The 18,422-nt window shown below is 35.5% G+C and overlaps 1 protein-coding gene across 13 annotated transcripts in view; it reads left to right on the forward strand.

Moving 5' to 3' along the window:
• cacna1da (calcium channel, voltage-dependent, L type, alpha 1D subunit, a) overlaps positions 1 to 18,422 on the forward strand; it is a 128,785-nt gene that overhangs the window by 18,502 nt on the left and 91,861 nt on the right. For all 13 annotated transcript variants that reach the window (XM_058792150.1, XM_058792151.1, XM_058792153.1 and 10 more), the window contains exon 4: positions 17,223 to 17,362. In XM_058792150.1, coding sequence (XP_058648133.1) covers positions 17,223 to 17,362 — 140 coding nt within the window. The remainder of the gene's footprint in view (positions 1 to 17,222; positions 17,363 to 18,422) is intronic.

Consider the following 18,422-nt stretch of genomic DNA (forward strand, 5'->3'; position numbering starts at 1 on the left):
TTGGCAGAATGTTTACTGTCCCTTTAAGACCTGCACGCATAAAGGCACGCATCCATTTTCTCTTAGCTGTTTACTTTAATTTTAGACATAACCAACTGAGCCTATACATAAACCTTGTGTGTTTTGACAGTATTAGCGGAAAAGATAACTTAGTTCAGTAATCAGGCACTGTTTGACGGGCTTTTTAGTGTGCGCGCTTCGGGTGTACGGGCTCAGAAAAAGCATACGTCAGAACAGCATGTGATTGAAACGTTTAACCGGCAAGGCTTTAAAGTGCATGCAAATAATGTACTTTTGTGATTGCGAATAAGTGCAGTGTCCCGTGAGAGTAACGCTACCGCTGAGTTAACACTGATGTGAATGCATGTGGTGTTGTACAGTATATGTACATATGATATGGCACCGCCAGAACTGCAGCTGATAGAATGTGTATAGCACGATACTACAATATTTCTTCAAAAGCAGATCGTGGAGACATTTTTGTCGTCCACGATCACCCCTGCGTTTCACTCTTGCCGCTGATTGCATGCAAACACACACTGCACATGTGCATGGAGATCACACGCACGTCGCGCAAACGACAGCCACATCATTCAGTGAAGGAAAATGACAAGCAGCAGCTTCTAATTCGCCATTAACATTGAAGTATACGGAGATAAAACAACGCAAGTATCGATTACAGTATCATTTGTCCTGAAGCTTACCGGTAGTCAATTGACCCAATTACGTACTGGTCCAAAAAAAATACCGGTTCTCGGTACCCATCCCTACTTATGTGTACATATTACAATGTCATATACTGTAATGCAAGCAGCCTTCATTACTGCATATTAAAACTTATCTATCACTAACCATAAGATTTCTGCTTCAAATAGATCATGCGTCAGTTTGCCAAAAAAGGAACATCTTCAGTCGAGTATATGAAAAGCAGTCAACACATACTGAAGCCCCAAGCTCTTGGTCCACTAATGACGTACCTGTCTGAGTCAAACATTCCCTAGTCAAGTATTCTCTACAATACTTGCGGTTTGCGGTTACCCTTCTTTACATACAATATGCTGCTCAGAAATGTGGCTTGCAGTAGGTATGAGTATAAAAACATCATTTGGTACCTTTTAAGGTGCACAAGGTGACACACAGACTCTTTAGACACTCACATTTCTTCATCAGACACATGCACAGACTCAGAGTCTGGTATAAGGTTATTCCTGACTGTTTCTTGCAGTAGATTGAAGGCTCCAGGCAGCTCCTGCTGTGTACAAGCGTGCCCTTTTCATGGCCAATAATATTCACATTCTCCAACCTTTCCCATATACAAACACACACACACACACACTCACGTGTCATGTTGTATATCACGATGGAAACCTTACATTCACTTCTGTTGTTCTTAAATTAAGCTAATTATTATTACTACACTAGTATGTTACCTCTTGCAGTCATATTTTGGGAATTACTACATGTAAAATAACACAGTAACATGGTACAGTGATTGCAATGGATGGGTGACATGACATTTCAAGCTGTGACTGCATTGTCCTGCAGTGTGACTGTTTTAAAATGCACTTTTCTAATTCATTTATAATTATACATGCTGCTTTTGTTATCTCATATCGACTACATGGGATATTTAGACATTTATAAATGCATTTGTCACACCACAGGCCGTTTTAGTGAACTGCAAAAAAGGTAGATGGGTAAAAATGGCATGTTGTGACTTAAAATACACATGACTAAAAAAAAATAGAAAATTTTAACTTAAATTCTGAAAATGCAAATTATTAAACTATTTTATGTAATAATTTAAGTTTATTTAATAATTTACATATATTTTAAGTATTCCAACATACTTCACAGAATAAATATCATGGTACTAGTGTCGGGAAATTAAGTTTGGCCCAAAATTGTCTTTGGCCCATTTTTGTCAAATAGTTAATCTGAATTAATTTAAATAAGTTTTCCAACTGAATAATTGGAATGAATAAACTGGCTTATAATAGAATTTTATGTAGTATATAAGATATTGTCAATATAAAACTAAAAGCAGAAGTTTTTTATTCCACACAATTGGAATTTTTGTACCAAACCCATTTATTTATTTATTTATTTTTTTATCCTGCATTTTCAAAAAGCATTACTTCGTTACTTTTTTGATAACAAATTAGTCCCTTTTATAAAGCTCGTTTCCATGAGGTTGGCCACAGTGTAGATTTTTCAGGTTTTAAAATCATTTTAGAACAAATTTATCCTTATGCGAGAAAGGACAAATTGGAGCAAACACCGCACATTCTGGACTACGTAAGCTTTACACTATCATTTCAACACAGTTGTCAGGTTTAACCTATATTAGAGTCACCGTGAGATAAGACAAGCTTAAAATTAGGGGTGTGGCGATCCGATATTCAGTATCGGTATTGCTCCGATACTGGCATTTTCTGCCGGATTGGGGTATCGGTCAGACGAGACCAATCCAAATCCGATATTGTGCGTATACTATTGTGCTATTGTTAAGCCACAAACACATTATAAAACACCATAAAGATTTCATGCACTATATTTCAAGTGTTCTGAAGCCGTTACGTAGTTTAATGTGAGGTACAGATGAATATTCAAGTCAAGTTCACGTAAACTCTTCTCTCCGCCGCGGCTGTCTGTCATCCTCCATTTAGCATTCAAACTGCGTGTCGCATTCGGGTACGATTCAAGACGATAAAACTCTCTGCAAGATTAAATGTTCTTAATATTATACTTGATCTGTAAATAAAGATAAATGGTTTTGCATAAAAGGACTTTATCTTGCAGGACTTGTTTTCAAAATCATGTTGGTGTCTGTTAGATCACAACACTGAACTAAAGAGCACTATGTTCTTAACGAGCACAGTAACTGAAATTTAAAACTGTTAAAAGAAAAGGCTCAATAAACTATCGCACAGATTTAATACACTGCGCATTAATATCTCTTCACTTTGCGCTTTGAACCTTTCTATGTGGACTTGCAGAGCGCTGTGACTCCGTGTTGTTTAAAGCGCATCATTCTGCGCACGGGATGCGCATAAGCACTTTGTGCTGCTCTGTATTTGAAGCCTTTAGTTTCAAATTTTCTAACTTTTGCACAATCAAAGAATAATAATAATAATAGCCTTTCTTGTTCGTCTTATCTATCATATGTTTCTGCCTCATTACTGTGCTATACATTTAAAAGAAATGTCTTTTTAATTTTACAGTATGTATATATATATATCTATATACAAATACATTACTTGTTTTTCATGAATGTATTTTACAACAATACAAAGAGCAATGTATATCATTTTACATTATCATTTTAGATTTAGTCCTACATTTATTCACTTTTATTTGTTCCCCACTAAATGTTTTTTTCCCACTAATTTTAGATTTTATAAAATTGTGCACTCATGATTAACTTTTGCTACCGAATTATCCACTAACCTAGTTTATAATAGTATTTTTGTCATAGATTATAATTATATATGCATTCATTTGTTGTTTTTCTTTACAATAAAGTTGTCTATATTTAGTAGATTGTGTGTAACACAAAAAAAGTCACGATCAGGTTAACACACATTGAGGTATAAAAATTCAACACTGATTAAAAAAAAAACTGCCCAGGTATCGGATCGATATCGGTATCGGCAGATACTCAGAATTTTTGCTATCAGATCGGGATCGGTTCTGAAAAAGTGGTATCGAGCCACCCCTACTTAAAATAGAGCAAAATTTGAGATGGAATCAGTCCCAAGCACAAAACTGCACCACAAGAAGTATGAGGAAAAGACTGATGTTAAGCATAAACCTGTTTAGAAGGAGAAGCTGCTGATTTCTCTGTGGGGAATGAGACGTGTGTGTGTGTGTGTGTGTTTGTATGTCTGGCTGTGTCTCCGGACCCCAGCGGTGATGAAGGCTGAAGTGTATGTTTAATCACTTAGCTAACTGCTTATTTTCACCAGATGCGCTGACTTCCCAGTGCTCTTTATCTTAGTGTGTGTGGGTTTGACGGCTTTGGAAAGCCACTGTCCGTTTGTGTGTATATGCATGTGTAAAACTGATAGGAGTGTTTGATTTTGTGTGCCACACTGTGTGTGTTTTATATGTATTTCGATTAGTGGGATTCTGTGTAATGGTGTGTGTGAGAGGAGAGAGAGAGGGTCATGGAGTTTGTTCTAGTTTACATGCTCTCAATGCATTTACTAACATTTCAAATTGTATCTTTAATACTCTTAGTTATAGTTAAAGCCATTTAATTTCTGAAGCCACATATTGCACATGTACCATTAAGTCATTTTAGATAAAAGCATCAGTTAAATGAATAAATGTAAATGGCATGCTCTAATGTGAGACAGCATGAAATGCAGTAGCATTCATAATCTTATTTCTGAGCAAGTAATTTTAGGAAAAACTATTACCTGGGATTTGATGTTATCTACTGTCAATTGAGTAGACCATCAAAATTTTCTGAAATATTAGATTTTTTTAAAATATGTATATTTAATATTTTCTTTTATTGTAATGTTTATTTGTCTTTAAGATAACATGCATTTACAGCACGAGGGAATTTTTATTTTTTAAATATAAATAAAAATAATATTGAAAATAATAAATAAATAGTAATTTATTTTTTAAATTAAAAATAATTTAAAAATTTAAATATATTTAGCTTATTTTGACTTTAATGATACAAACCACAATTTTGATTGCTCAGTTCTGTGAATTCCTATGGAGATTTGTGAAGTGTTGAAAAGCAACACTTATTTTTCTCACCATTTGTGACTAATATAGAACAATACAAGTTTTTTAGATTTCTGTCTTTTCCTCAACCACTCAGATTCAGTGTTCAGTGGCTTCAGGTGTTCACGTGTATGTGCAGAAGCTGGTGATCCACTGTGTGTGTGTGCGAGTCTCTGGCATTAGCACTTCGTCCTGACTAAGTTTTCCTCAGGTGATCTCGTGTTCAGGCATAAATAAGCGATCTTGCTGATGGGCATGGAGTCAAGTCATATTTCAGAATCACACTTACTAACATGCAGAGTCACTCACTGGGACACACAGGCAAAATAGATGCAGTTACAGCCATAATATACAAGGTAATTTATTTTTGGCAGTGCCTGAAATGGCGAACAGGCTGTATTTGTAAAGGTGGTTGTAAATAACTGGACTAGTGTTCTAGAAAAAAGGATTCTGGATTATTATAAGGATTTCTTTCATGTTAAACAAGACATGTTTGTCCAAGAAGACTGTCCATGAAATGTAAGTAGAAATGAAACATCTACAAATGACTAGCAGCTGTTTTCGTCACAAAGACATCACTAGATGTTCTGACTTCAGTGCTGATGTTTGGATACAACACAACCTTTAGTTTTGCCTGACTAATATGTTTCCTGCATGAATAGAACATCCTGTTGCTTATTAAGAGACAGTGGGAAGCATTTGTCAATGTTTGGTTAAATGGTTTCATTTTCTATTAGCTTACTAGCAGTTGTACTTTGCATCAAGCTGTGAATTTGTAATTTACTGTAATTTATAATAAAATATTATTAGTAAATGCTTTTTTTTTTTTACAATTGAAATTAAAGTTTTTCTTTTATGTTTTAGTATTAACAATAAGTCTCTTTTGAGCATTATATAGATTTTATAGATACATTAGATACATTATGTAGATTAGGGCTGTCACGATAACTACTTTTTCAGACGAGATGACAGAGGCAGCGCGATCAACTAAAATGTTGGTGATATTCATTTTTATGTAAAAAAAAATATAATCATTATTTTTAACTCTAAGAAAATGACCAGTCGCAATATATCGCGGCACCAAAAATGATCGCGCTCATTTCCATATATCGTGCGATAAGTCAATATATCGACTATCGCGACAGGCCTAATGTAGATGCATTTAAATTTGTGTTTTCAAAAATGTTATGATAATCAATGGTTACCAAATGATGGAATAAAACATTAACAGTTTAATTAAACTTTTAAAATGCAATCCAATTACAATTTGACAATATATTTGTATTATTTTTAGCAAGTGCTGCACAGAGATTTACTGATAATATTAAAACATGGAAGAATCATTTTAATGTTGTTATTATTACTTAGAAATGTACATCCTGCTGTACAATAGAAACAATTTCTCTTCAAGTTATTGTTATGGTGTGTCGTAGCAAGGCAGATGATGACACAAGGTGCAGTTCCAAATCTTAGTTTAATCATAAACATAAGGAGAATGGTGAAGGTACACACAACTTAAAATAACATACAATGGACAAATGCTAAGGGAGAACTGAGAGTTTAAGTAGGGGAGCAAACAAAACAACTGAGTTAATTAATCATACACAGGTGAACAGAATGATAATCAGGAAATTTAAGGAAAACTAGGTCACAGGGGAACAGGCCAACTGAAAACACAATGAAAAGTAGGACAAAGACCAAACATAACTCTAACAGTTATCTGTTCAACAATAATTTCTTCAAGTTAAGCTAAACTTTTCTGTTTTCTGCATCACAGAAATCATAGAGCCCTAAATAAATGCAGCCTTGTTGAACATAAGAGACTTTGTAACATTAAAACTCTTGCCAACCCCAAATTTTGAACGGTTGTGTCTGTCCATATAATAAAATTGAATGACGTTTCCTGGCTCTTTCCACTTTCGTTGTATGGAAAAGAGCTGCTTAGTTGTGTTCAATGAATGACAGCGTTATATGGATTTGACCCTGAGGTTGTCTAAATAATGACAACATTTTTTGGCATCTTTGGCATCATCTCAAACGTTTCTACTTCGATAGTCCCCTCTGTTCAATCAGAGGCCACATTTTCAGGAGAAATTGCTTTGCTCCAGAGGTCATTGTGTGATAAATGAATATCTGAATTGCAGTATAATGGCAGATGATGATGTTTTGAGGGAGATCTTTGGTGCAGGAGATTTATCTCCTCATTAGTATTCAGTAAATTTTTGCATGTGCATGTGCTCTCTGCTGCCGCCCCCACACACTGCCCCTCAGTGGTTAGGGGTGGAACAGCGTGCCGAAGACCGCCGGATTCTGAGCGGCACTGCATCATGTGAAAGGATGCGGTTTGTTGCTGGGTTACTGAGCACGAGTTTGACGTTCAGGATTGCACGGCTGAGAAAGAGAGAGAGAGAGAGAGAGGAGGTGGAATAGATGCTGCATTCAGCTGCCTGTCTTCATGCATTCAGAGTTTATCACTGCAAGGTCATTGGAAATACCATCATATTTCTATAGCGTGTTTGTGATCAGGATCTGTGTTTTTTTTTTTTTGTGTGTTCCTTTCTTTCTGGAGAAAAGTACTTCCTGTGCCGGTACGCGGTTGTTTGTCACTCTTGTTCAACAAGCCCACACACAACACACACCGTAGGAGGTAGAGGGGCAACTCTATGAAGTGGTCTCCGCTCCCTCCAGCTTTCCTGGTGTAGACTGACAGATCTATTCAGACAAGAGAGAGAAAGAAAGATGGAAGTAGAGGAGGTAGAGAGATGCATTTTTCCTGTCTCTCAGAAATACCAAGCTGTAGCTGTGTCACAATGCTTCTACTGCTTTGAAACCTTAAAATCACTAGTCAAATGACATCAAGAATTTGTATGCAAATTTATGTATTAAAATTAGGGCCCCCAGTGGTCTCAATACCTTTATTTAAAATGATTAATTCTGTTTATTATAATAAATAAATTATTGAATAATAGATAGTGTATTTATATAATATTATACAATATATATTTTTTAGATTTCACACACAATACTGTTGGCCATAAGTACACAATATTTGGTTTTAATGACCCTTTTTATATTTGAGTTTAATTTGACCTTCATATTATGAGGAACATATTATATTGGGGAGAGAAAAACACCCATTTGCTTTTTAACTGACTAAATTATTTGGCAAAAAAGGCAAACTACAGCTTATGGGGGAATATTGGATTTATTTAATATTCAATAAAAAATTCATAGAAAAACAAAAAGCTCACAGGAAAGTATACCTTGACTAAAATATTATCAGTTATTAATATTTCATTGGTTCCCCCTTGTATTTGATTTGCAGTCATTCTCATGCACATTCCTCAATACAAATATATCTGCTTCAAACTAAATTTATAAAATATATTGCTGTGGAGGTCATTGATAAGCTTCTGTTCAGTGCTATGGAGACAACGCAATCAATATATTGACTTCAAAAGCAACTTTTTGTCTTTAGTTGCCACTATTGTCTTTGATTTGTCTTTTGGAGACTTCTCTCTAAAATTGTTATGGGGTGGGTGATATGAATCTTATGACTTTGAGTAATTTTATTTCATGGTAACAATATATCACGATTAGGGATGTTCATTTTAACCGTTTAACCGTTAACCGACCGATAAGAATTTTGACCGATTAATACAATCAGTTAAACGGTTTAAAGTCACTTTATTTATTTATTCTTTAGTAATTTATCAAAATATTTTAAAAGGTTTGCTGCATGGTTAAAATAAGCTACGCGTATAAAAAAAAAAAAAAAAATACGTTTTTTAGAGAGAGAGAGAGAGAGAGAGAGAAAAAAAACATAAGTCGCCTATAAGTCGCATTTTATTATTTCATTCAGAAACAGGCCGACGCGAATTACAAACATTATAATAAACACTGTAAACATATAGGCTATTTTAGTTCCCATCACTCCTCAACAAATCCTTTCAATTAACAGTAGGCTATTTAGAAAAGAACAAGAATTAAAAATGTAAGAACCTATAGACCTAGCTATATAAAACCAAAAACCAAAACAAATTAATTTAGGCTAAAACGAATGTAACTGAAACCAATGTTGCGTCTCTCATTCAAACAAAATCAAATGTTTCCGTATTCGTGATGTATTTGAATGCCAAAATATTATTTACCTTTTATGTAGCCTAGGCCTACTTCGCTCGCGTTCCAATATCCACGTAAAACAAAACGTTTTGCATAACTTCACGGCGGTACGGTGATAACGCTTAACGGCATAGATTTTACTACATATTTAAACTGAGCAGTGTGTTTTTTTTGTTTTTGTTTTTTTTCTCCATATGTTTGACTGATTGTTTTTTATAATGATAATGAACAGGCTGCATTGTCAAGGTAGAATGCTTAACTGTGTGCGTGCATGCGGCGCAGCAGCAATCACTTGATTTTTTTCCCCCCTTGTAACGATGGAAGCAACTACTCCTTTTAGTCATGAAGATAATTGGAATTGTAAAAGGTTTGCTTTTATTTGTGTACATTCACAATAAAAACAAATCTTTGCGCTTTTGTAAAATAAGCCAAAAAAATAGGCCACTTTCTGCCATCTGGTTTCCTTTCGCGCTACTTGTTGCACAGTTTTTCTTTCGTTTTCTTAAATTATGATTTAAGTGAAAATATATTTCTCGTATAGGCCTATTTATTCGTTATAATAAATATATATATATATATATATATATATATATATATATATATATATATATATATATATATAGCGCCTAGCTTTATTATGTTTTTCTCCGCTGCAGAAGCACTGCAGGTGCGTGATGTGATAGCTATGATGACCATGTGAATCCTCATGTTCTGTTGTTTGCTGCTTTTTGCGCATGTAAAATGAATCCCCGGAAAACAAATGTTAGTATTTTTAACGGGTCACAGACACTTATTCTTGCTAATTTAATTGAGTTCTAATTTAAAATAATCTTGTCGGTTAACGGTTAATAATCGGTTAACGAGCGTCGGTTGTCGGTTAGGAAAAATAACCGATATGAACATCCCTAATCACGATATAGTTATTTTTGCTTTAAATAAGGTCTTTATGGGATCTCAATTTTTGTCATAATTCTTGTCACCAGTGTCTATATCACAAAAAACTAATACAAGCCAAAAAATCTCAAGCTCACTGTAGACAAGTAAAACAACTAGTACAATAGAAAAAATAAATAATAAACGGTACATACTTCGTATAAAGTAATCAATTGAATAAAAACACTGCATATTCTTCAATGTGTAAATTAAATATATATTTCCTCTTATTAAAGTTACAAAAGTGATTTAGTCAAGATCAAAGAAAGATTTTCTCTCTTTTGTTGTTTGATTAACATGAATGACAGACAGCAGGAATATTAGACCGCTGTCACTTTAAGAGCTGCCTGGATTCAAAATACTGTTACACATGTGTTTTCTTTCTCAGCTGTTTGCTTTCACTTGCAAAGATGGCCATTTTGACACATACAAGTGAGTTCTTTTTCGCTGCTGATTGTTTCAACAGCTTAAAATCACTTGTTTTTAAATACAATGCTTAAAAATGTGTGCAAATGACCAGTTTTCTTGACCACGTAGCACAGCAATGTCACGAGAGCGTGTAACTGCGATAATCGGAAAATCTGCAAAATTTCCACCGGTTGATAAATTTCTACTGGTTAATCATGTCTACATGCATGTCGCCCGCCCCTATATTGTTACATGCAGTTATTTTGAATAATTAATTTAAGACATAATAGGTAGTTATTATTAAAATGTGTAATCCATTCAAAGCCCTAATTGAAACTAAATTTGGTATTGCTCATAATTTGCTTTTGGAATTTCTGATCAAATCGTTAACCCTAAGTATTAATGTTAGCTTTTCACTTCTAACACACTCACATATTTGTGCTGAGGATGATTTCTCAAATCATACGGCTTGTTGATGTGAGGTGTGTTTTGTAATGTATTTTTTGGACTGTAAAATCATATATAATAAAAAGCGCATGTGTTTATAAGCACTGTAGCAGTGTGCTAGAAACCACTCAGCTTAGCAACCACATTTGCTATGCATTTGTCCTGGCAACATCCTAACATCATTATAGTGAAATTTGCATGGACAAATCCCACTGGTAAAATATATTTTTTTAAATTGTTTATGCCTTTAATCTTGTAAGCTGTATGAAATATTTTTTCAAATGACTGATACAAGTCATAGTCGATTTATTGACAGTTTGTTGCCAGATGAAAGTGCATGTGCTGGTATGTGCCGTTATATTCTGTTACTTTGAACAGAGGACATTATGATGTTTCCGGGATGATAAACGACATGATGTCAGTCTGACTCATGTCACGGCAACTATTCGCCACATGCACACGTTTGCCTGCTTGTGTGTGCGTGTGTGTGTGTGTGTGTGTGTGCATGTGTTTATATGCTTCATTTCAAACCAATGGTTATGCTAAATGACATGCTGAATTTACCAATTATAAAAACACTAAAAAGAACCAAATCAGAATCAGATTAGCCTTCTTGATGGATCAGCATTTAGCATTCATTTATTGCAATTCTCTGCTCACATTTTTTTGTGAATCAGTTTATTATTAATAATTTTATCAAGCACTTACAGGATTCGTCCTGAAAGATTCCTCATACACTGATTTAGTTTTGTATTTCCACTCTATCGTATTGATTTTACAGTAATATAGGCTTGATTTGTATTATGGTTGTGGACCAATCTCAAATTAGTCATTTATACTTGCAGTAGCATTAAGTTAAAATAAATAGTTTCCCCTAAAATGAGTCATTTAGACCTGTCAGTAATGGTTATTTTGGTAATTGAGTAATTGGTTGATTATTCTGACGGGTAATTGGATCATTTTTGTGGTGATAAAAAGAGACCTGCGTGAACAATGAATTCAATAGTGCTATGCTTTATTATGATTTTTAAATTGTTTTAATATTTCATGCAGCCTTAGAAAATGGTCTTATAGGCTTATGCGTTTCATGGATTCTTGTCCGTGGAATGTGCCACTGTCGGTATTTTGCCAGTTAATCGCCACGGGCAAAATGCAATCGAGGAATTTTCATAATCGAGGACTCGAATTGAATCGAGGAATTGTGACAGCCCTAGAATCATTTATAGTTTCTTTCTTCTGCAGAACACAAAATAGGATATTTTGCTCAAGGTTCATGCTGTTCTTGTCCATAAAAGTCATATGGACCACTTTTATAGTGATCTTGTGTCCTTTTTAGAGGTTGACAACCCCTGATTACCATCTATGTACTTTCATTATGTGGAAAAGAGCAGCATAGACATCTTACACACATCTCGAAACATCTTATTTTGTGTTTCATGGAAGAAACTAAGTCATATTTGTAAGGAGGTTAAGTTTATTTTTGTGTTAAAGGAATAGTTTATCTAAAAAATAAAATTTTACTCACTCTCAGGCCATTTTAAGATGTAGGCCTAGATGAGTTTATTTCTTCATAGGAATAGTTTTAGCAAAGAAATGTAGCATTACATCACAAACAGCTGATAAAAACATCACAATAATCCTCAAGTAATTCACACAACTCCAGTCCATCAATTAATGCCTTGTGAAGCGAAAAACTGAGAGAAACAAATCCATCATTAAGGAATTTTAACGTGAAACCGAATCACTGTATGCCTGTTTTGAATGAAAAAAATATTTTAGATTTTATTTTGCTCTTAACAAATATCCAGACAAAAAATATATCACAACACTAACCAAACAATTAAAACAGACGTCATTAACATAAAAGGGATGTTGAGCTTTTGATGTTGAAGGTGAAATTTGCATGTGTGGAACACTAGGGCATGTGTTTGTGAGATGTTTTTGTTTTAGTAAACTAGCTAATGATGGTTTGTTTGTGTGTGTGTGTGTGTGTGTGTGTGTGTGTGTGTGTGTGAGAGAGAGTATGTACAGTTAGTCTTTAGAGCATAAATAAGCAGAGATGAGTCAGAGATATTTATGGATTGCCCCACAGGCCTCTGTTTTCCTGTCTCTCTCTTTCTCTCTATTCTCACACTCTGCTGATGGATGAATAAAGTAGAGGGGTAATGGATTGGGAATGCTGTATCACATTGTCCTCAACCGCATATCGCTTAATGAAGCTCTTCTGCTCCTGTTTGTTTATTTGATATGTAAATTTGCTTCAGTGTTGTTTATTTGCACAAAATGACAAGTTAAAGGCTGTTTTGTTAGCAAAGCTCATCATTTTAAGTGGCCATATTTAAAATATGAAATTGAATCAGTGTTTCCTTGCTCTTTCACTGAATCTCACAGAAATATGCCCAGGCCATATTTTGCCTTAAAGTCAGAAGAAAAAAAACATTTCGCATAACGGAAATAAAGTAGCATTTTTAGCACCATTGCAACATTTTCATGATATCACCACATTTCCCTCGAATGCATCTAAACATTTTTTATAAAAAAAAGTTGCATCATAAACCTTGTATAAAGTAAAAGTGTATATATATTTACACTTATATACACTTATCTTTTATACATCTTTATATCTTTTATATATCATTATATATTGAACATTATCCTATTATATTTTTGGTAACACTTTACAATAAGGTTCATTAGTTAACATTAGTTAACAACATTAGTAAACATGAACTAAGAATGAACAATACTTCTGCAGCATTTATTAATCTTAGTTAATGTTACTTTCAGCATTTACTAATGCATTATTAAAATCACGAGTTATGCTTGTTAACATTAGTTAATGCACTGTGAACTAACATGAATAATCAATGAACAACTGTATTTTCATTAACTAACATTAACAAAGATTAATAAATAGTGTAATACATGCATTGTTCATTGTTTGTTCATGTTAGTTAATACATTAACTAATGTTAACAAATGACACCTTATTGTAAAGTGTTACCATATTTTTTATATCCCACTATTATCAAAGATTTTTATTTTATTTTATTTTTTATTCCAACCATAATTGATTTAATTTACCATTTAAATCTGTATTGTTATTTTTATCCTTGAATTTTGGCAAGTGCATTTGTTTGTTTCTGTCATGTGTTTTTCTGTGTCATCTGTTTTTGATTGCCTCTTTAATATCCCGTAAATATCTCATATTCAGTGCTGCGACTTCTCTCCGCTGCTGTCACTCATATAACTCTCTCTCTCTGTCTGTAGTAGCAGGATCGGTGAGCCCGGGTTACTCTTTTCCTGCAGTAACAAAAGGCTCTTTCTCTGATACACAGGGCTAAGTGCTCCATTCAGTCGTCTGTAAAATGTTGGCAAAACGAGGCCCACAGCATATAAAAGCTTCCCAAATGTCCTTACACTTAAACGCACACGCACGCACACCAACTAACCTCTTTCATTGTGCAACCTTTGCACAGCTGTCACACACACATAAAGGAGAAAGCTTGAGTCTGTGTGTGTGTTTGTATAAAGAGATGCTATTTGACAAGTTAAATGGCTGTGTCTAACACCATCAATGCACAGAAAACAACCCACTAGCCACTGCCACGACTGAGCAGCATGCTTTAATGCTTCAAAAACACTATGCTTTGAGTTTTAGTTACACACTGTAGCTCTGTTGTTGAGGTGTGCGGAGTAACTAAAAGGCAAATCACATGGAACGATATTTTCCCTCATAACACATATTCAATGACAATTTCAGCTGCCATTGATCTGTTTATGCTTGTACAGTTTCTAAGACACGGACTTAAAATGGTGATGATATACAGTATCTCACAGAAGTGAGTACACCCCTCACATTTTTGTAAATATTTTATTATATCTTTTCATGTGACAACACTGAAGAAATGACACTTTGCTACAATATAGTGAGTGTACAGCTTGTATAACAGTGTAAATTTGCCGTCCCCTCAAAATAACTCAACACACAGCCATTAATGTCTAAACCACTGGCCACAAAAGTGAGTACACCCCAAGTGAAAATGTCCAAATTGGGCCCAAAGTGTTAATAGTTTGTGTGGCCACCATTATTTTCCAGCACTGCCTTAACCTTCTCGGGCATGGAGTTCACCAGAGCTTCACAGGTTGCCACTGGAGTCCTCTTCCACTCCTCCATGACGACATCACAGAGCTGGTGGATGTTAGAGACCTTGCGCTCCTCCACCTTCTGTTTGAGGATGCCCCACAGATGCTCAATAGGGTTTAGGTCTGGAGACATGCTTGGCCAGTCCATCACCATTACCCTCAGCTTCTTTAGCAAGGCAGTGGTCGTCTTGGAGGTGTGTTTGGGGTCGTTATCATGTTGGAATACTGCCCTGCGGCCCAGTCTCCGAAGGGAGGGGATCATGCTCTGCTTCAGTATGTCACAGTACATGTTGGCATTCATGGTTCCCTCAATGAACTGTAGCTCCCCAGTGCCGGCAGCACTCATGCAGCCTCAGACCATGACACTCCCACCACCATGCTTGACTGTAGGCAAGGCACACTTGTCTTTGTACTCCTCACCTGGTTGCTGCCACGCACGCTTGACACCATCTGAATCAAATAAGTTTATCTTGGTCTCATCAGACCACAGGACATGGTTCCTGTAATCCATGTCCTTAGTCTGCTTGTCTTCAGCAAACTGTTTGCAGGCTTTCTTGTGCATCATCTTTAGAAGAGGCTTCCTTCTGGGACGACAGCCATGCAGACTAATTTGATGCAGTTTGCGGCATATGGTCTGAGCACTGACAGGCTGACCCCCCACCCCTTCAACCTCTGCAGCAATGCTGGCAGCACTCATACGTCTATTTCCCAAACACAACCTCTGGATATGACGCTGAGCACGTGCACTCAACTTCTTTGGTCGACCATGGCGAGGCCTGTTCTGAGTGGAACCTGTCCTGTTAAACCGCTGTATGGTCTTGGCCACCGTGCTGCAGCTCAGTTTCAGGGACTTGGCAATCTTCTTATAGCCTACTCCATCTTTATGTAGAGCAACAATTCTTTTTTTCAGATCCTCAGAGAGTTCTTTGCCATGAGGTGCCATGTTGAACTTCCAGTGACCAGTATGAGAGTGAGAGCGATAACACCAAATTTAACACACCTGCTCCCCATTCACACCTGAGACCTTGTAACACTAATGAGTCACATGACACCGGGGAGAGAAAATGGCTAATTGGGCCCAATTTGGACATTTTCACTTAGGGGTGTACTCACTTTTTTGGCCAGTGGTTTAGACATTAATGGCTGTGTTGAGTTATTTTGAGGGTACAGCAAATTTACACTGTTATACAAGCTGTACACTCACTACTTTACATTGTAGCAAAGTGTCATTTCTTCAGTGTTGTCACATGAAAAGATATAATAAAATATTTACAAAAATGTGAGGGGTGTACTCCCTTCTGTGAGATACTGTAGAGCAGTGATAGGCAACTTCGGTCCTGGAGGGCCGGGGTCCTGCAGAGTTTAGCTCCAACTCTAATCAAACACACCTGAACAAGCTAATCAATGTCTTCAAGATCACTAGAAAGCTACAGGCAGGTGTGTTTGATTAGGGTTGGAGCTAAACTCTGCAGGACACCAGCCCTCCAGGACCGAAGTTGCCTATCACTGATATAGAGGATCATTTATATTATGTTTCTGGATTTGCTGTGGAGATTCTAGCTTTTGAAGTTTTAGCGTCAAAAAAAAGTGGAAAAAAAAGTATTTTTTATGTGACAAACACTTTTTTCATTATCTTTTTTATTTTATTATAGCGTAATGGGATAAAGATAATTGTGACTTGGTGTCTCACAATTCAGATTTTTTATCTCAGTTTATAGTCTCCGATTCAGAGTTTATATCTCACTTTTTTTATATTGTAAGTTCACATATCATAATTCTGTTTTTATGTTTCTTATGTCTCCGCCATGTAAAAAAAAAAACAGATTAGTAACTTTTTGTCTCACAATTCAAATTTTATAAAATTGCATCTTAAATCTTAAAGTTCTAAAATGTATATCTCGTAATTCACAGTTTTTGTCTGGTATTTATTTATTTATTCATAATTGCAGGATATAAACACAGAATTGTGTGGAAAAAAAGTCCAAATTGTGAAGGAAAAAGTCGTAATTACCTTCCATATTATAAGCTTTCTTAAATATGTGTAAATATCAAGGACATTTAGATGTTTCTATTTCATGACCCCTTTAAACTTTAAGCGAGCATTTTATCTAATTAATTAACATTTAAATAACTTGTTTTCATGCTCAAATTATTCATTTTGTTGTCACCTCTGACTTGTGTTTACCTAGATTGGAAAGACCTACACTGACAAAATTGACTGCACAAAGTCATTCAGCTGTCTTGTGGTTATTATTGTGTGATCAAACAAATCCAGAAAAGTTCATGTGTGTATGTGTTTGACGGAAGATTGCAAAGTTTTGGCAGTGAGCTGTAATGTGTCTTTGAATTTATTGTACACTCTCTGCAGTTGTTCAACTTATTGATTGTTTTTTTCTCTCTCCCTCTTCTGTCTCCCACAGGAAACAGTCGAATATGCCTTCCTTATCATTTTCACTATCGAAACCTTTCTGAAGATCATAGCGTATGGCTTGGTGATGCATCAGAACGCGTATGTCCGAAACGGATGGAACATGCTGGATTTCGTCATTGTTGTCATAGGGTATGTTTTATCTGCTTATATTCCAGAGCAGGGTCTAAAATTAACACTCGCCAAGCGCCAAATATGAGTAAAAATCGGCGTTGGCGAGTATATGTAACAGTGTCTGACGCTAGTTGGTGGGTACAACTTTTCCGAAATATAAAGATGCAATGTAGTGAGAACAACAGACAGTTTTAAAAGGGATTTGCTGTTTCTGACGTAAGCGAATAAAATAATATTTTCCGAAGACAAGATCATCGTGATTAGCTGTTCTGTCATAAGCGACAAGAGGGAATCAAATAATAAGATACAAACGGACTGATAAGGTCAGAGCAGTGTGATTGCCCGTTTGTCCCTAGACACGGTTCTAATAACTTTTACCTGAGAAGATATTGCTGCTTCATTTCGGAAGATTAACTTTTCCCCTCTTTATTCTTCATAAGCCGAGAATGTGGCGACACATACCTGGGGTTTCGCCACCTAAACGGTGCAGTGCAGTATATAGTTTGAAAGGCTACGTGTTCGGCTGAACAGATACTCCGAGCCTCTTTAGACAGCGCACCAGTAGCACTTCAACAGACGAAAACACATACAATTATGTCAAAATACGTGGTTTTGGCGAGTTACCTCGTAAACGTAGTCTTAAATGAGTTATAAAGTCTTAAATGAGGGTAAAGCGTTTGGAGAAAATAGGATATGTGTCAGATCCGCGTCGTGTATCAGGTTTTAAAGAGACAGACAGCAATGCTTTTAAAGTGAAACCTGCTGAAGTCTGTCATTGATGTAAAACAAAGAACATAAGAAAAAGAGAAATCACTCGACTGCTCCTAGTCGCTGATTAATAAGGATTAATCTGTATAGTTTATGCATATACAATTTATAGTTTATGTGAAGATCACTTAATATTAAAATCACTTAATATTTCAGAGCTTATTAAATGTTAAAAATAATGGCTTTCAATTATACTGTAATGTTGAATGGCTATAATTAATAGGTCAAATTGAGGGAAAATGCATTTAATACACCAGTAGACACATAGCAGTATTGGTATCAATACTTCATTAATAATAGGCTATTTAGT

This window comes from Onychostoma macrolepis, chromosome 11 (genome assembly GCF_012432095.1).
Source record: "Onychostoma macrolepis isolate SWU-2019 chromosome 11, ASM1243209v1, whole genome shotgun sequence".
In the NCBI taxonomy this organism is placed as follows: domain Eukaryota; kingdom Metazoa; phylum Chordata; class Actinopteri; order Cypriniformes; family Cyprinidae; genus Onychostoma; species Onychostoma macrolepis.